Below are 20,096 nucleotides of genomic sequence, written 5' to 3' on the forward strand. Positions count from 1 at the left end.
TTTGTTAAGTGAGTGTTGCCGCATTTTATGAACCTTTCTTGCCATGGTTAAGTGAATCCCTGCAGTTGTTAAGCTAGTAACAAGGTTGTTTAGTGAATTTATTGATTTTGCTTCTCAGGAAGCCACAAAACAGGATCATATGATCCCAGGACACTGCAACTATCATAAATATGAACCAGTTGCCAAATGTCTGAATTTTGATCGTATGACCACGGGATGCTGCAACTGTTGTGTGAAAAGCAGTCAGGCACTTTTTTCAGTGCTGTTGTAACTCCAAACAGTCATTTAACAGTTAGTCAAGGACTACCTCTTCACTAGAAAATTTAATTACCATATTAACAATTTTAAAGAACAATTCTCAAAATGTAAGCAGCAGGAGACCGGGAACTGTAAGGATGGACAGATAGAACTCTGTAGATTTTCTTATAACCTTTCTTCTTCTTTGTATATACAGGCACTGAATATATATTTGTATGACTTATCAATTGTAGCATAGAGCCAGACCAGGTTAAGTTTACAGCACAGCTACACTGGATGCATATGGTTACAATAAATAGGAAGTTTCACTAATTGGTAGAGAAATGCAATTTTCTTGAGGCAGTTTGTGAAAGGGATTTTATAGCAAAGCAGAATTTATTATGGTGGAAAGTTGGCATCTTTGTTAGATCCTATATCATAGAACAGTCATAAAATTAATTCTGTTCTAACAACTACACTCAGATATCCAGGTATGCAGAGTATTCTGTATCAGTTGTGGCAACTGTACTTCTATTAATGGGAGAAATGTGTCCAACTAGTATGCCAAAATCAACATTGTCAAAATGTTGTATACATCACCTCTTTAGGACTCACCTTCAGTTCCTTCCTATATACAGACATGTCAAACTTGCAACGTCACGCAACATATTGGGAGAGTTTTGCCATTGCTAGCAATGGGGTGGGTGCGGCTTCTGGATGATGCATCCGGCCGGTGGGCCAGCATTTGACACCCCTGCTATATACACAGACTATCTGTTTCTCAGGATGGCACAGAACTTCACCGTCACCAATGTCCAAGCCATTACACATCACTTTCCCCTGCCCTCTCCACCCCTGCACCAACCAGGGAAGAAGGAAGCAGAAAATGAAAGGCAAAGGGGCAAATTGAATGTGCTAACATTCCCCTTTAATAACCTGACACACTAGAATGACAGTGGCTTAATGTTGGCCAGGGACTTGCAGGAGTCACTGGAGAGGCAGAGTAGAGTTCATTGTTGGGCAGGCCCTGGTAGACAACAATAGGATCAGCAGTGTCCCTGTTACTTTTATTACTACTACTATTAGCATTGGTGGGTTTGATGGCGATGGTGGTGGCTTTATTAGCTTTTCCTTAAAAACCAGACACCCGAGTAAGTTGATCCTAGAAGAAATATCCCAGGCCTGGCTCAGCCCCTACCCTTGAGCCACAATGCCTGGGGCAGAGTGAAGGCAGCTGAGCACCCTGCTCTAGCCTTCCACCAGTCCTCAAGAGCCTCCCCCTTTAATAAATAGTTATGGTCAGAAGCTGTGGTGCACAGCAGGAGAGGAAAAGAGAGGCAAGTGGCCTGCTGATCTCGCAGCTGAATAACACTGCACTGCAGGAATGCCAGAGCACATAGGGAGCCTTCTTGTTCTTAGCAGCAAAACCACAGTTCCCAGAAAGACGGATGGGGTCCCACACAGTCAGGAATAGGTGGCTACCCCAACACAAGGAGTGAGACAAAGAAGCAGCAGTAACCTCAGCCCTCACCCCACAGCAGCAGAGAGAGCGAGCAGTGAGGGAGGTACAAGGATCTGGTGAGACAGTGGTTGCTGAAGCTCCAGGCTGGCAGGGGCAGTAGGTGAGCAGATGGAGGGGAAAAGGAAGGGAGAAAAAGAAGATGGAGGGGGTCGCCTGCCATTTCTGACTCCTGTGCCCCCTTGAAGGCAGCGGTGTTGGCTGAGTCCCTTAGAAGAGCTAGAAGGAGATGGGGGGAGGGGGAGCAAGTTTGTGCCCGGAGCCAGTCAGTTCTATTTGAGGCAGCGCTCAAAGTAGGTGGAACCAATGTAGCCACCCCGCATCGAGCGCTGGACGTTCTGCTCAAACAGGCGTCTGTTGTTCTGGAGTACTTCAGCAGCCTCTTTGTTCAAGGGGTCTTCGGGGTTTGGCTCCTAGAGAGGGAAGAGAACACCATTAAATGCCAGAGTTTTGTAGCAGTTTAAAGATTTTCACGTACAAGGAATCCATTTTAATCAGGCTGCAAGAGTAAGCAACAGCATCTTACTATCTCTTAAAAAGTCACTCTTCACTCAGTATAATTTTGCCCTGTGTTTGCCAACTAGCATAAACCACTCCAAAAGAACAGACCCTTCCTAAATTATTGGGCTATAAAACTGAATTGTATATTGAGAATTGCAGCCTTACTGGATAAACCAGACAGGAAGTATCAGATAAGCTAATTCTACTTTATTATAAAACTACATTAAAATAATACAAGTTTCAAAAGTATAATTTTCTCAAAGTCACTTTTACAGCCTGATAATTTAGGGAGGATCCTTCCCAAGCCTCTTACTCCACCTTCCATAGGCAGCTGTGTCTTATGCTTTCTCATTTCTGGTCATTCCCTAGGTAGCTTCACTTCACCCGATCTCCCAAGATCATCCTCCTATATCATTACACCAATCAACTCCAAACTGTAAATATATGGAAGTTACTATTGTTATGAAATGGAACTGCTTTTTGGGAAATGATCTTTTTTACCAATAGGCTAGAAAGTTAAAAGCCCAGAGGAATTTTTATAATAATAATAATAATAATAATAATAATAATAATAATAATAATAACAACAACAACAACAACAACAACAACAACAACAACAACAACAACAAGTTGGAAGGGACCTTGGAGGTCATCTAGTCCAACCCCCTGCTCAGGCAGGAAACCCTATACTATTTCAGGCAAATGGCTGTCCAGTCTCTTCTTAAAAACTTCCAGTGTTGGAGCATTCACCACTTCTGGAGGCAGGTTGTTCCACTGGTTAATTGTTCTAACTGTCAGGAAGTTTCTCCTTAGTTCTAGGTTGCTTCTCTGGTTAGTTTCCATCCTTTGCTTCTTGTCCTGCCTTCAGGTGCTTTGGAGAATAGCTTGACTCCCTCTTCTTTGTGGCAGCCCCTGAGATATTGGAACACTGCTATCATGTCACCCCTCACCCTTCTCTTCGTTGAACTAGACATATCCAATTCCAGCAACCGTTCCCTATATGTTTTAACCTCCAGCCCCCTAATCATCTTTGTTGCTCTTCTCTGTACCCTTTCTAGAATCTCGACATCTTTTTACATTGTGGTGACCAAAACTGGATGGAGTATTCCAGGTGTGGCCTTACCAAAGCATTGTAAAGTGGTATTAATACTTCACTTGATCTTGATTCTATCCCTCTGTTAATGTACTGCTTTATATAATTTGTACTGCTTCAGGAATAGATAGGGCTCGCAACTTGGGAGTCCTCCTAGACTCACAACTCTCCTTAGAAGATCATATTGTAGCTGTGACTAGGGGGGCGTTCGCCCAGGTTCGCCTGGTGCGCCAGTTGCGGCCCTATCTAGACCGGGATGCCTTGCGCACGGTCACTCATGCGCTCGTGACCTCTCGTCTTGATTACTGCAACGCTCTCTACATGGGGCTACCCTTGAAGACCACTCGGAGGCTCCAACTGGTACAGAATGCAGCCGCGAGAGTTGTATTGGGAGTTTCCCGATACTCCCGTGTCACACCTTTGCTCCGCGAGCTGCATTGGTTACCAGTTGTCTTCCGGGTGAGGTTCAAGGTGTTGGTAATGACCTACAAAGCCATTCATGGCATGGGTCCAGAATACCTTGGGGAGCACCTGCAGCCGGCGTCAACTTCCCTCCGCCCAGTACGCTCCCACAGAGAGGGCCTCCTCAGGGTGCCGCCGGTCAAAGAATGCCGACTGGTGGCCCCCAGGGGGAGAGCGTTCTCTGTGGGTGCACCGGATTTATGGAACCATCTTCCGGTTGAGCTCCGGATGGCGCCCAATCTCCGCTCCTTCCGGCGCGACCTTAAAACCCATCTCTTTAAACAAGCGGGCCTGGCCTGATGGGACGGGTTGGGATTTTTATTAATAACTTCAATTTTAAATTTGTATTATTTATGGGCATTGTTTAATCATGTTTTAATAATTTTAATTTTAATTTTTGTATCTAACTTTTATGTATTGCCCTGTTCACCGCCCTGAGTCTCTTGAGAGAAGGGCGGTATATAAATTAAATAAATAAATAAATAAATATAATTTGCGCAAGTCAGGTTGTCAAAAATTCTATTTAATACATATAAAAATACATGTGTATTTTTTTAAAAAAAATCTACATGCCATTTTATAACCTGATTTTAATTGTACTTCAATGCTCTATAAATATCAAAAATATCAATACCCAATTCATCCATCTTCTTTAAAATGATTAAAACTTATTTTTGTAGATAAAAAAGGACAATGTTATTAATACATTCTTTATACAATGTTACAGGGTGCCCTTTTTATCTAAGTCATAAATATTTAGGCCAAAGGGATTTAAATCTAAATCTGTTCTAAACGTTCCAATTTTTATTTCTCAAATTGAAATGACAAAACTAGAAAAACATAAATTATATTTGATCTAGCAATTTAAATCGAACCTAAGAGAAATGTTCATATTTTGCCTCTACCCTACTAAATTTTTGGAGTGTGGCCCCACCATACCACCGAAGTAAGATTCACCACACAACTTCAAGGATATCACACGATCACATGGATATTTACTTCATTTCATAAAGAATTAATGTTGTGTTTAATAAATAAAAATTTCAATAAGTGGAACATTCTCAATTGTCAAATTTATGATGCCATCTTAGAAATACAGCATGCCGAATATTTTTTTAATTTCCAATTTACTCCATAAAAATAAATGCACTGATGTAATATTCACCGAACAGAGTTAACAGGATCATGCTAAGACACTATACTGCAAAACAGGAGGGACAAGACAAAAAGAGTTTTGAGATCACACTTTTGGATATTATAGAAAAGTTCCATCTGGTTGGAAACAAATGCTTTTAATTGTGAGTAGTCAGATTTCGTCAGGAAAAACAATATTAGAAAGCTAAAAATTTGATTTAAAGCATTCTACTTAAATGCAAATGTTCTCATATTAGCCACACCCTATAGCAGTGATGGCGAACCTTTTAGAAACTGAGTGGCCAAACTGCAACCCAAAACCCACTTACGTATCATTGGGTACCGGGGGGGGCGTGGCCCATTGGGTGGGTGTGGGTGCAGTGGTAATGGCAGACTGGGTGGGACTAAAAAGTTCAATCAATCAATTCCAACTTTTCGAGAACTTTTTTTTCCGGCAAGAAGTTGAAATTGATTGATTGAACCTTTTTTCTTTTTTTTGCACTCTGCGGAGACCTAAAGCGAAAAGGTTTTATAAAACCCAGCTGAAGGCCTAGGACTGGGGCGACGGCACACGTGCCCCAGAGAGGGCTCTGCATGCCACCTGTGGCACCCGTGTCATAGGTTCGCCACCACAGTAGAGGTAGTAACAATCCTACTTTTATCAGGAGAGGCTATTTTGTATATTCCTAACGCTTTGGACTAAAATTCTGACCAACTCTTACCATTAAATTAATTATTGAAGTTGACGGTGTTATATTTAAAATATGTGGAAGGTGTGTATTTTTATCTTTTTGGTAGTTTAAAGAGACATAATCACATGTTCTTATCTCTCCACCCACAATATACTTATTAGAAAAAAGAGCTGCTCCAATACACAAATTATTAAAACTACACCTCACATTATTTACAGTTGGTTTTATTATGGAAAGTGAAATTTATATATAATGTATATTAAGATGACACTTGTCACTTCGACTATAACAAAGGAAACACTATTACTTTTAATGAAAACATCAATTATAGCTCTCATCTCAATTGTGTCTGAGCTGCAAAAATCTTACTGTATCATTTGTCCCCCAATCTTTCAATCTTCCTGCCCAGACTGAGCAGAATAGTGCTCTAGCCTTAATGCCACTGTTTCAGACCTCCTTTCCACATATACTTACCAAGAAGAGATACTGCAGGCCATAAATTATAGAGTTTATTGTTAGTACAGGCTTCCAGTCCTCTCTGTGGGCCAGAAAAATAATGAAAAAAATTAACACTGACTCAGGAAAGTTTACCCAAAAATAACAAAATATTTATTTAAATTCACATTGTTAAAATAAAATTTTATGAGGATCCAAATTGAAATATGTTTAATATTCCAAATCCTTTAAAACATAAGACACTTTTAATTACATTTTCATATAATTAAATACTGACAATATCCCAAGAGTAAAATTTTTGACAGTCCTCTTTCAGGTTTTTATTTCTACTCACACTTTTAATTATGATGGCATAAGAGGATTTTTAAAAACAGAAATATGTTCAACATTACAAATACTTAAAAAAAAAACAGTAACAGCAGTGCTCAGAAATACACCCACTAGGAAGATTGCCTTCCCTAATCCATGCTGGCTGCAGCTGAGCACAGTGCCAGTTCAATACATCCTGAGGGCATTGGGTTTGGCATGATTGTTGCAAGCTCTCTTCCACACTCCTTAGTGTAGCTAGATTCATAAACACAAAAGTTGTAATTGAATGTGTAGTTTTGCCTGAACACAACCAACATAGCTTAGCACAGAAGTCAGAATAACAGAGTTGGAAGTCTTCTAGTCCAACCCCCTGCTCAGGCAGGAAACCTTATACCATTTCAAACAAATGGTTGTCCAATCTCTTCCTTAAAATTTCCAGTGTTGGAGCATTCACAACTTCTGGAGGCAAGTTGTTCCATTGATTAATTGTTCTGTCAGGAAATTTCTCCCTAGGTCTGGGTTGCTTCTCTCTTTGGTTAGTTTCCATCCATTGTTTCTTGTCCTGCCTTCAGGTGCTTTGGAGTCAGCTTGGCTCCCTCTTCTTTGTGGCAACCCCTGAGATACTGGAAGATTACTATCATGTCACCTTTAGTCCTTCTTTTCATTAAACTAGACATACCCAATTCCAGCAACCGTTCTTTATGTTTTAGCCTCCAGTCCCCTAATCATCTTCGTTGCTCTTCTGTGCACTCTTTCTAGAGCAGGGGTGTCAAACTGCCGGCCCATAGGCCGGATGTGTCATGCCAACCCCACTGCCGGCATTGGGGGAAAAATCGAGATACGTCGCAACATGTCACCTGACATTGCGAGTTGGACAGCCCTGTTCTAGAGTCTCAACATCTTTTTTACATCATGGTGACCAAAACCGGATGCAGTATTCCAAGTGTGGTCTTACCAAAGTATCATAAAGTGGTATTAACACTTCATGTAATCAGCAGTCAATAACTGTTGAAATCTGGAGATCACACCTAACATTTTATGTGAAAACCAAGGGCCACAATGAATTGGCAGTGATTCAAAGTGACAGGTGCTAATTTTGTTTTTAGTTTGGAGGGACTGTTAGTTGATTAAATTGTGATAAATTGTAAAGCTTGCAGTAAATTTTGTGTGTTTGCCTTAAGATAGTGAAAAAAATGTGCCACCAATGTTCAGCAGTAATGGTCAAAGGCAACTCTGGGGGCGACAGAGTTCCCAGACAAAGGTTTGACTGCCCCTTTTTCCTATGATCTGTGAATCATCCGTTATTCAGTATGTAGTTGAGCAGTCAGTGAATACTTGTTGCCTCAAAAAGCATTATGCTCAGTTCAAAATGAAAAACATTTTGTAACTTGTTTGATACTTCCCCAACATTTGTTCTTAAAACTTCCTCTAATCCTCCAAACAAGAAAATACATAGGAATGAAAAGAGAATATATAAGAACAGCAGAACATGTTTTGTACCTGAGAATATTTAGGCAAACATTGCCTTCTAAATCTATATTTGGGTGATACACCATAGTCTCACACTTGACTTTGGGGGGATCATGCGGGTAACCTTGCCCGACCTGGAAGCAAAACACAAAAGAGAAAAACATTCTGTCAGGTTTTTTTTCATGTTAGATACCGTCCATTCAAGATTGCTGCCAAAAATTTGGGCCATGTACACAACGATCTATGACTTTCCCATTCTTCACTAATTTTCTGCCAGTAGGTTTGGGTTTTGCCATATTTGAATGGTACAGAAGGTAAATTATACTTTGAGTTATCCAGTGCCCCAAACTAGAATGGAGAAACCAGAGAGGAATCCTGGCTTCTCTGACAACGTATACAATGCAATGTGTCCAGATAATTGATATCCACTATTCAATCAAGATTTCAGTGTGAAGCATTTGTTTACAGTATATGACTGTTTTAATTACGCAGTTTTGTTTTAAGAACTTGATTGTAAAGCAATATGAAAACAGTTGCTATAATTAAGCTGCTGGAATTATGAGCTCCAAATCTTTATGAGTATGAACACTGACAAAGATCCAAATGACAACCAGAGTAAAATAATGAACCATACCTACTACTCTGAAAATTTGCAAGGATGCAATAAAAATGCAATTGTTTCAAAGACAGTAGCATTTTTTCATGAACACTTAAGAGACAAAGACAGGAATCTTAAATACTTTCACTGAATTGAAAGTAGTGGGTATTTTTGAAAACTTTCCAAGTTACTTCCCAGAAGAGTACCTTCCCTCTAATCACTTTATTTAGAACTGTTTTAAAATTTCTGTCAGGTCCACTATGCAGGTGTCCTGCCATTCTGTTACGGTGGAGAAAGGCTTCTGGCACTGTTAGGGAATTAGGGACAGGGACTGTCTTCAGAGAAGCTCCTTTCTCAGCTGGTTCAAGCCTGGTTCCAAGGTCACCATGCCATAAGAGTGATCTGTTATCTACCCAGCACTTCAGTGTTCTCATAACATCTCTGTGGCATCATATTGGCTGCTGGTGGACTACTATAGCAGGGATTGGGTTTGGGGAAAAACAAAAGAATTGCTTTGCACTTTGTGCAGGACCTTCACATTTCGCCTGACTTTTCTGCATCCAATCTCTCTCTCTCAGTAAAAGTTATTTTGATTAATGTTAATGGAGACAAGAGTTTTGCTTTCCTGGGGAAACAGATCCTTACAATTTCATTTTTGTCACCCCAGGAAGGAAAGACTAATTCTCCCTGGAATTCTCACCAGAAATGTGGACATTAGACCCTTTCTTTTCTCTTCTGACAAACAGCCATAAAATTTCCTAATTTCTAGTGATAGTTCTGACTCACTGAATAATTTTTTTTAGTAAAGGTAAGAATTGCCAAAGACAGAAATGGCAGACATTGCTACAGCATGAAGTTTCCTGCTTCCTTAATTTCCAACTAAAGACACAGGCTTTCTAAAAACCTACACACTTGAAGTTTTCTGTATTTGCATTATTTTAACCCAATTGTTGTAAGATTTTCATAGACTTACTTTTGACACAAAGGGAAGTACACATAGTTTACACTAAGCATTTTTATGAGAAGGACTGGCAAAAGTTCCTCTAATATATAAAAGCAATTCAAATCCAAGCAATTTTTGGCTGTCCTGTACTTTAAGCAATCTACGTATTCAGATATCTATTAATATTCATTACTGTATTTTCTTTAAATGAAAATTGAAGCTATTGGGATGTCAATATACACCTATGAAGTATATGCTGAACATATACACAACCAAATTATTGGAAGACTATGGGATAGCTGGCTAGTAAGCTAGCCTATATTTCAGACATTTAATACATCATGGAAGCAATTTCTTCAGGTATTATTTTAAGAAACAAAAATTATAATAATGAATCTGATTTCTAAACTCATGATTTATGCAGAAATCACATAGAAGGTTGTCACTGACTACCACATGTGCCCAACAGACAATTTTGGGGACACAATATTTTAAGTATAGCAAATGACTATCAAATAATCCATGAGTCATAAATATAATATATTCAAACACAATGTCCACTTTTTCAAATGTAATTAACTTACAATTAATTGTGAAACACAGATCATTTCAACTTTCTGAAAATCCAGACGCAGAAGCTGATCCAATGTGCCTTAGACAGTAACCATTAACAGTTGCTTTCTTCAGCAATAATTCAAGACTATTTATTAGTACTCTTTTCAAAATGTTTCATTCTCAGCAACTGATTTATTTATTACCACTCTTTAACAGGCAAAATATCTAGGGCAAACTTTGTCAACTCCCCTTCATCATCTTTATCATAGTTCCAAGCATACTTGGGATTCTACATAATTGCTCATTAAGTAATCAATCTACTGATATGAGTCTCAAAAATGTAAGAGATTTTCCCCACTTCAGAAGCTAAACCCAGCTCAGCTCTAAGTAGAAAACAATGAAGCACCCAAAAACATTTGATTTATGGCAACCTATAATTCCCAATCTCTGCCCTGAATTAAATTGTTTTTATGCTGACACCATTCATCCATATGTTGCTACCCAAATCACACAATGATGGCTGAAATCTAATGAACAGTATTATCCCTGTTATTTTGTGCATCAGAAAAGTTAGATATATAGTATTTGACCTATTAGATGTCTTAAATAGCAAGCAGACAGATTGCTTACCTTAAAGCTGAATACAAATTTCCCACCTTTATAGAATCCCTGTAAGACAAACATTGGACAATTTAAGCAAGTATGACTCCAAATAGAAGGAAACAACTCTCATAAATTTCAGATATGGAAAAATGGGAGGTGGACAACACTAAAGTTACAACAAAGCAGTTCACTTTCCAATCCAACACAAACCATCAACTTCCCTAGATGTTTGCCATTTTAGGGCATATCTCTTTACTTCACACTCCCAAATCCTGGAAATACAATCAGCCACCCAAACTAGAATAGGCCAAAAATACATGGACAATGGGGAATTCTTAGTTATTTAGCTTTACATGTATTTCTGCAAGTAAAGAAGTAAAAAAGGTAGCAGACAGAACGTTGTACTGGAAAGAGGACAGTCTTTATTTGCTAACATTCTAACTTCTGAATGGGATTATTTATTTATTTATTTATTATTGGGACTTATATGCCGCCCTATCTCCCGAAGGACTCAGGGCGGCTAACAACAATAACATACAATAAATACAGAAGTTAAGATAAAATTAAAAATAAAGGCCTCTGTACAATAAATTAAAATTAAAATTAAAATAAATTAAATAAATAAATTAAAAAATATGCTTCAATATTCTGGATCAAACAGCAAGGAAAGCTGTCACACAGATTCATCTTGTGTATTTTATACATGTGCTTTAAGGTTATCACATCAGATTGACTAAAAATAGAATGTTGTCTCCTTATTTTCTCATCATCCACAATTCTCCCTGCTTTAGAAAACCTATTTGTGAAGACATTTTGCCTACCTACAAAATTAGCCTATGTACAAAATGAAACACATTGCATTCAAAATGTGAAGAATTTTAAGCAATAATGGACTTACAAGGACAAAAGTAAAAATATAACAGACATGTACTGGTATGAATGTCAATATAACAGGATACATTGGAGTGCTGATTCATCCCACTCATGAAGTTTCCCAACCAAAGTAACCAGTAACCAATCATTACTTAAGACCAGCTTCTGAACAGGTAAAACATTCCTGAGGTATGGCTAAAGCCATTTACAGTACATATAAAAAGTCTACATACCTGTTAAAATGCTAGGTCTTTTGAGATGTAAAAAAACCAGACCAAGATAAATCACTTTCAGAATTTTTTCCATCTTTAATGTAACATATATGCCATACAATTCAACTGAAAAACACACTGCAATCTTTTTTGGGGGAATAACAATAATAAATGTATTATAACATAGCTACATTAAGCATGCACATTCTCTTATAAGTAGGGAGGTGGCTATGTTCAAAATTAACCAATAACATTCAAGCTATGGGGAGAGCATTCTCGGTGGGTGCGCCAATCCTTTGGAACCGCTTACCAGCTGAAATCCGGATGGCCCCCGACCTTCGCTCCTTCCGGCGTGATCTAAAAACTTATCTATTCCAACAAGCCGGCCTGGCCTGATGGATTTGGGTTTTAAAATTTTCTCACTTTATTGCTTTATTGTATTCTTACTTTATTGCTCTGTACACCGCCCTGAGTCCTCCGGGAGAAGGGCGGTATATAAAACAAACAAACAAACAAATAAATAAATATATTGCCTTTTGCACAGATAAATTTAAAAATAGGCAATTTTGGAAAATCTTTTACTATAACTACCTGTCAGAATCCATTTATATCATATTCATAAATGGAATGTTTCAAACATATCCCATGGATTCTGCCATCTCCCGAAGAGAAGAGGACAGATGTGTATTGAACCGGCAATAGGCATTTCAAAGGAAAGGAGAAGCCTTTTGAACTGGGGAAACAAAAGGGGGGGCTAGCATCTGTTTTTTGTCACGGTAGACAGCAATAAACAAAAGGGTCCTAACTTCCTTTTTCCCACGAGATGGGAGAGGAAGGATGGGGGACTGACCAAATGGGGATTAAGGGGGGTTAAACCGGGAACTCTTTATAAGGGTTTACATCGTGGAAATATTAAGCCCTGTCTCCTTTCCTACAACCAAGCATGTCATAGTAAAGATTCCTTTTGGACTAAGATTTGGCTCCAAGAGTTTTTGTCTTCCTAAGACGTGGTTTGGGGTGGGTCCTGACACTACCCTAAAAACAAAAAAGCAAACAGGTTTAATATTTATGGTGCAGTGACAATAAGAAGGTTATGTATAAAAAGTAAAAAAAATATGGCAGGATGAAATGAACATTAAAAGGGAATATCCCAGAAAGTATCATCTTCATGATTTCAAATACAAGAGCCCTCATGATTAAAATTTTCAATAAGTAGTTTTTCTCCAAACCAATTCTATCAATCATCCCTTATACAGAGAAAAACATACAAGGGTGGGGGTGGGAGAAAGTCACACAGCAGAGGGTACTGCCTATTAGCTTACTAATTAGGGGGCTCCATTGTTTAAATAGGACAATATGCAGGAACATTGTAAAGTTTCTTCCTATACCCACATCACTCACCTCATCAGGGCAGATAACTAGCTTGAAATTGAGAAGATCATCCTGGTCTGAAAAGTCTATTTCGCATGTTTTCGGCAAATTCAGTTCATTTATATCTGTCAGAAAAAGCAGAAGAAATTGCCAGTTTAGAAAATACAGCTGACTAGAGAGACTTGACTAAATCAGTAGAAAAGCCTCTATTCCCAAACCAAAATATATAATTGCTCTTTAGGTTGGTCATTAGTTAAAAACTGATACTTCTCTGAAAACTTTTAGAAAAGGGGGGAAGTTATAGGCATGGATTTGAAAAAAAATAAACAAAATATTTGAAATTATTTTAATTTTTATTTTATTTTAATCCCATTTATATCCCGCCCTTCTCCGAAGACTCAGGGCGGCTTACAATTTAAGCACAAACCAATGTGCTTAGCAATAGCCTTCATTCTATGTATATGCCTGCTTATTAGGGCTTTCGGCCCCCGCCAAGCGGCATTATTACAAAGTCAGCTTATTGCCCCCAACAATCTGGGTCCTCATTTTACCTACCTCAATTATAAAACACAGCATGTGCCCCAGATAGATTAATAAAAAATTGAGTTGTTCAATAGCCAAAATGTTGTAGAGGAAGGACAAGGAAACAAAATAATCAGCAATATGCAGTTTGAGAAAGTATTCAGGTATCTACAAATTACTTTAGGTCATTATAGTGTGTTTATAACTTATTCTATGAAGAAAATCAGACCACCCTGGGTTTGTGAGTCTGAAAAGCCAGACTCCTAAATTCCAAGAGAGTTCTGGCAGCAAAAGGAATCAGGACCTGTTCAATGATTTCCCATGAACTCATCAAGCAGTCATTAGCAAGAAGGGCTTTCCAGCCACGCTTACCAAAGCTTGGCCTACCTTAAAGGGCTGCTGAGATCATTAGATAAATGTATTAACAAGAGCCGAAACACTAAGGCACGAAAATGAAAAAAACGGTGATGATCATCCACGGTGACAAGCAAGCCCTCGGTGGGCAGTTTTAATCCTATCCACACACACACAAACAGTAACCTTTCTGGATGCGGAGCTGCGCGGCAGACGCTTTCTTGCTGGAGCCTTTGGTGCCGCCAGCCGATTCCTCCTCCTTCTTCTGCTGTTTCAACGAGAATAGCTTGATCATCTTGGCTGGCTTCTGGTGGCTCGGCGAACTGTTCTTTCGCCCTTCTGACCCTGGCCTCGACCTGTCCCACTGGCTACCGCAGCCAGGCCCGGCCCAATACTGCGCGGCTCTTAAGAAAAGAGAAGGAGGGAAAGGTAGGGGGACGGCGACTCCCGCGGCCTGGCCTGGCCTGGCCGGCCGAGAGAGACGGGACGGGGAAGGGCGGGGAAGCCGGGCGAGGGGGGAAAGGAAGGGAGACGGGGAGGCGAGCGAGCCAGGGAAAGGGCCAGGCAACCGGGGCAGGCCCGCCTCAGAACGCCGCCGCTGCGACCGCCGGTGCTGCTTTTCCTATTGCGGGATCCGTGTGTAAGTCGGACGGCAACGGACAGCACTCTTCGGCCCTTCCCGGAAGAACGTCGGTAACTTCCGTCTTATACTCACAAGCTCCGCCCACTTGCCCACTCTCCGGTAGGACTCAGCTGCCTTCGCTGGAGACTAGTGTCGCTTTTCAAAGCTGTCGGGCTTTCTAGCTGAGGGCTCAGCCTTCTTTGATTTTATTTATTTATTTATTTTTAAAGGAGCTCTCGTGATTTTCCGATTCGGCTTTCTGTTTTCTATTTCCTCGGGCTTCCGGCTGAGGAATCTGAGGCAGAGTTTTCCGCCCGGCATTCGGCTCTCGACTTAGAATTCTGGGACTCCAAGAGTCACAGCGTCATAGCGCTTTTCTAAGATGTCCGGTTCCCAATTGATTATGGCAGTTTGCGGGGCAAGCGTTCCGGAGAGAAAGAAAAAAGCAGGAAGTATCAAAGTTTTATGTTAGTACAGTTGTTTAAAATCTCGTCTCAGTAAACGTCCTATGAATGCTGAAAGAAAAGCAAATATGTTTCTCTCAGCCCTCTTTTGCGCAGGGCGATTGAACCTGCATAACAAAGTCATCCACGTGCATAACGGAAATGAGAGTTTCGAGGAAATCTCTTTGTTTTTTCTCTTTACGTTTCACTGTGCTCATGCCGCAGTTATCGGGAAATGTTTCTGCTTCAATTAGCCAAGCATTTCTTTCTAGCTGGCACAGCAAAAAGTTTCCATAGAAATCCGTATATAGATTCCGCTTTCCTGCAAATTAGCTTCCCAGTTGTTTCATGTTTAACAAAGCAATGGGGGATTCGTTCTTATACGGACACCCGTGAGCCTACCCTAGTCTTTGCATTTTATCAAATATATTTAGATATTTTCAAGATTTCTTCTGCTTTCTTACACATTCTGTAGTTTTAATAATCCTCCCACTGTGAGGACCATGTGAAGTATTAAATACCACTTTACAATGTCTTGGTAAGGACACACTTGGAATACTAACATCCAGTTTTGGTCACCAAGATGTAAAAAAGATGTTGAGACTCTAGAGTACAGAGAAGAGTTCAAAGATAACTAGAGGTCTGGAGGCTAAGCATATGACGAACGGTTGCTGGAATTAGGTATGTCTGAAGAGAAGGATGAGGGGTGACATGATAGCAGTGTTCCAATATCTCAAGGGCTGCCACAAAGAAGAGGGAGTCAAACCATTCTCCAAAGCGCCTGAAGGCAGGACGAGAATGGATGGAAACTAGTCAAGGAGAGAAGCAACCTAGAACTAAGGAGAAACTTCCTGACAGTTAGGACAATTAACCAGTTGGAACAACCTGCCTCCAGAAGCTGTGAATGCTCCAACACCAAGTTTTTAAGAAGAGATTGGACAGCCATTTGTCTGAAATGGTATAGGGTTTCCTGCCTGAGCAGGGGTTTGGACTAGATGACCTCCAAGGTCCCTTCCATTATTATTATTATTTTTGTTGATATATGCCATCCTTCTCCCTAAGGACTCAGGGAGGCTCACAACAAAAAAGTTTAAGAAACATGGAATACAAAATTTTAAAAAGAATTAAACTATAAATATAATAGATACATGACAATTTAACTCAATAAAAAACCAAATTTAAAAAACATAGTCAGTCCAGACCCACTTGTTGGAATAACCAAGTCTTCAGGTCACGGTGGAAAGACCGAAGATCAGGGACCATCCGCAGCTCCAGAGGTAGTTCATTCCAGAGGGCCGGCGCACCCACAGAGAAGGCTCTTCCCCTGGGGGTCGCCAGACGGCATTGCCTGGCCGACGGAACCCTGAGGAGGCTGACTGGGAGCGAACTGGGCGATGGGAGATTGATAATGGCAGCAGGTGGTCTCGCAAGTTTTATTTATTTATTTATGGGATTTATATCCCGCCCTATCTCCCGAAGGACTCAGGGCGGCTAACAACAAAACATATAATAAGTACATAAATCAAGATAAAATGAAATTGAGAACATCAGTGCAATAAAAAATTAGAGAATTTAAAAAATGAATTAAAAATACTAAATATAAATTAATTAAAATGCCTGTCAGTCTAGGTCAGCCTGGTGGAACAGGTGTGTTTTGAGGCCGCGGCGAAAGGATTGGAGGTTTTGGGCTATCCGAAGCTCAGGGGGGAGCTGATTCCATAGGGTTGGCGCTCCCACAGAGAAGGCCCTCCCCCTGGGGGTCGCCAGCCGACATTGCCTAGCTGACGGTACCCTGAGGAGGCCTTCTCTGTGTGAGCGTACTGGACGATGGGAATTTGTTCCCAGCAGCAGATGGTCCTGCAAGTATCCCGGACCTAAGCCATGTAGGGCTTTAAAGGTAAGTACCAGCACCTTAAATCTCACCCGGAGGGCAACTGGTAGCCAATGCAGCTCACGCAGGAGGGGCGTAATATGGGAGTATCGGGGAGCTCCCATCACAACCTGTGCAGCTGCATTCTGCACCGGCTGAAGCCTCCGGGTGGTCTTCAAGGGCAGCCCCATGTAGAGAGCATTACAGTAATCAATACAGGAGGTTGTACCCCGGACCTAAGTCATGTAGGGCTTTAAAGGTTATTACCAGCACTTTGAATCGCACCCAGAGGGTAACCAGAAACCAATGCAGCTCACAGAGGAGTGGTGTAACATGGGAGCATCGAGATACTCCCATAAGCACCTGAGATACTCCGCATTTTGCACCAGCTGAAGCCTCCGGGTGCACTTCAAGGGCAGCCCCATGTAGAGAGCATTGCAGTAATCCAGGCGAGAAGTGACAAGGGCATGGGTAACCGTGCATAGGGCATCTCAGTCCAGAAAGGGGCACAACTAGCTCACTAGGCGAACCTGTGCAAAGGCCCCCCTTGGTCACGGCCATTAGATGATCTTCCAAATTAAACCGTGAATCCAGGAGGACACCCAAGTTGCGGGCCCTTTCTGAAGGGGCAGTGCCTCCCCCCCCATCAAAAGAGATAGAACTTGTTGAACCATTCGAGATGCCAGTATCCACAGCCACTCGGTCTTGGAGGGGTTAAGCCTGAGCCTGTTCCTTCCCATCCAGACCCGCACCGCCTCCAGGCACCGGGACATCACGTCAAGGGCATCACTGGGTTGGCTAGGGGTGGAGATGGAACAGCTGGGTATCATCCGCATATTGGTGATGCCTCACCCCAAAGCCATGGATGATCTCACCCAGCAGCTTCATATAGACGTTAAACAGGAGGGGGGAGAGAACTGACCCCGAGGCACCCCACAAGAGGGGCCTAGGGGTAGATCTCTGTCCCCCTGCCGATACAAACTGTGAACGGCCCGAGAGGTAGAACCACCGTAAGACAGTGCCTCCCAGATGATCTGGTTGTTACAGTGACCCAGCCAGAGAACTCTGTTGTGGACCTGATGGAGATAATAACACAATATGGGAAGGTTTCTGGATTTAAAGTTAATACACAGAAAACCAAAAATTTGGCTAGAAATATGACAGTTTCGCAAAAGGCTCTCTTAGAAGGATTAACTGGATTTGAGATTGTTAAAAGGGTTAAATATTTGGGGGTGATTTTGTCACCCTCTAATACAAAGCTATATAAAAATAATTATGAAAAACTATGGGGGAAAATTCAAAAAGAACTGGAGAGTTGGGAAAAGTTGCAACTGTCTTTGTTGGGACGGATTGCAGCAGTAAAAATGAATGTCCTGCCTAAATTTTTATTTTTATTTCAAATGATACCGATTCTTAAGAAAGATTCTAATCTGGAGGAATGGCAGCGAGGTATCAATAAATTTGTGTGGGCAGGGAAAAAGCCACGAGTTAAACTTAAGATTATGCAGGATACTCGTGAGAGAGGTGGCCTTAAATTGCCTAATTTTAAATTATATTATGAAGCTGCTGCATTAGTAGGAATAAGTGATTGGATTAATTTGACGCAAGGGAGGTTATTAAATCTTGAGGGCCATGATTTGTTGTTTGGCTGGCATGCATATTTGTTGTATGATAAGAAGGTAGACAACGTGTTTAGGGTGCATATTTTAAGACAGGCATTGCTGAGAGTTTGGAAGAAGTATAGACATAAGTTAAGTTGCAAGATACCATTGTGGGCAATTCCAAAACACGCAATAGAAAATATACATGCTGGCTTCAAACATGATGTGACTACGTACAAGGAGATCCTAAGTTTGGAAAGAAATGTCTGGTGTTTGAAATCATATAGCCTCTTGCGAGAAGAGAAGGTTGTTCAAAATTGGTTTCAATATATTCAGTTACGGGCCAGGTGGAAAGAAGACCAGAAAAATGGATTTACAATCACTGATGAAAATTTGATAAAGCAAATTAGAAATCAGGGACCTGCACATATCAAACGGATATATCTTGCATTGATAGAAGTTTTATGTAGCATTTGAATAAGTCTTCTTTCGTTTTTTTTTCTTTTCGTATTTTAGTTTCTTTTTATACATATTCAATATTACTAAGGCTTGTTTATCCTATATAAGCTAGAGAGTGATGGATTTTAGAGTTTATAGTTGTTAGTATATGATTGTTTATGATTGTTTTTTATATATATACCTTGTATTTAGCTCTGGGAAGTCGGGGGGGGAGGGGGGGAGGTGGGGGGGGAGGAGGGAGGGGGAAGGGGGGATTTTTAAAGGAAAATTGTACTTTAAAACTTTTCAATAAAAAAAAAAACAGTGCCTCCCACTCACAACCCCTCAAGCCGTTGCAGCAAGATACCATGGTCGATGGTATCAAAAGCCGCTGAAAGGTCAAGTAGGACCAGGACAGAGGAACAGCCCCTGTCCCGGGCCTGCCAGAGATCATCAACCAGTGTGACCAATGCCGTTTCTGTGCTGTAGCCAGGCCTGAAACTGGACTGGTACGGGTCCAGATAGTCTGCTTCATCCAGGAATTGCGGGAACTGACGCGCTACAACACTCAAAAACCTTCTCTACAAAGCGGAGGTTGGAGACAGGACAATAGTTATTCAACGAGGCCGGGTTCAGAGCAGGCTTCTTGAGGAGGGGCCTCACCACCGCCTTTTAAGGTGGAAGGGAAGACACCCTCTATCAATGAAGCATTGACAACTGCCTGGAGCCAGCCTGTCACCTTCCCGGCGGCCGAAACCAGCCAGGAGGGACATGGGTCCAGTAAACAGGTTGTAGCACTCAGTTTACGCATAATCCTGTCCACATCATCCAGAGTCACTTTATATACAGCTAATTTTCAACTTAGGACCCCAAATTTATGTTGCTAAGTGACACATTTGTTAAGAGAATTTTGCCCCATTTTATGACCTTTCTTACCATAGTTAAGTGAATCAAGCAATTGTTAAATTAGTAACACAGTAACACGGTTGTTAAGTGAATCTGGTTTTCCCATTGACTTTGCTTATCAGAAAATTGTAAAAGCTGATCCCAGGACACTGCAACTGTCATAAATAAGAACTAGTTGCCAAGCATCATGTGACCATGGGGATGCTGCAACAGTCATAAGTCACTTTTTCCAGTGCCATTGTCTTTGAACAGTCACCAGATGAACTGTTGTTAAGTCAAGGACTATTTTCTGCGATTACATATTGCTCAGCT

At 40.9% G+C, this 20,096-nt stretch overlaps 1 protein-coding gene across 2 annotated transcripts; it reads right to left on the minus strand.

Moving 5' to 3' along the window:
- Positions 1–310: 310 nt before the first annotated feature.
- On the minus strand, positions 311–14,828 carry UBE2M (ubiquitin conjugating enzyme E2 M). Of its 2 annotated transcripts, none has more exons than XM_083377905.1 (7): positions 14,620–14,828; positions 14,091–14,308; positions 13,059–13,153; positions 10,600–10,638; positions 7,904–8,007; positions 6,113–6,176; positions 311–2,169 (listed from the first exon to the last, which is right to left on the minus strand). In XM_083377905.1, the coding sequence occupies exons 2-7, from the start codon at positions 14,197–14,199 to the stop codon at positions 2,029–2,031; spliced, it is 552 nt and encodes a 183-aa protein (XP_083234031.1). In that variant the 5' UTR covers positions 14,200–14,308; positions 14,620–14,828; the 3' UTR covers positions 311–2,028. The 2 variants fall into 2 exon arrangements, 1 of the variants encoding a protein (XP_083234031.1); XR_014494240.1 differs by lacking the exon at positions 14,620–14,828 and adding an exon at positions 2,576–2,691 and having other exon boundaries at positions 2,039–2,169; positions 14,091–14,582.
- Positions 14,829–20,096: the final 5,268 nt, after the last annotated feature.

Source organism: Vipera ursinii, assembly GCF_947247035.1.
Source record: "Vipera ursinii genome assembly, chromosome: Z".
NCBI classification, from domain to species: domain Eukaryota; kingdom Metazoa; phylum Chordata; class Lepidosauria; order Squamata; family Viperidae; genus Vipera; species Vipera ursinii.

Excerpts from the sequence above, each read along its gene's own strand:
- UBE2M (XM_083377905.1), bottom strand. The coding sequence starts at position 14,199 with ATGATCAAGCTATTCTCGTTGAAACAGCAGAAGAAGGAGGAGGAATCG. Across the intron at positions 13,154-14,090 it reads GCAGCTCCGCATCCAGAAAG|ATATAAATGAACTGAATTTG; the intron begins GTTACTGTTTGT and ends TTTTTCTGACAG. Across the intron at positions 10,639-13,058 it reads TAGTTATCTGCCCTGATGAG|GGATTCTATAAAGGTGGGAA; the intron begins GTGAGTGATGTG and ends TTTGTCTTACAG.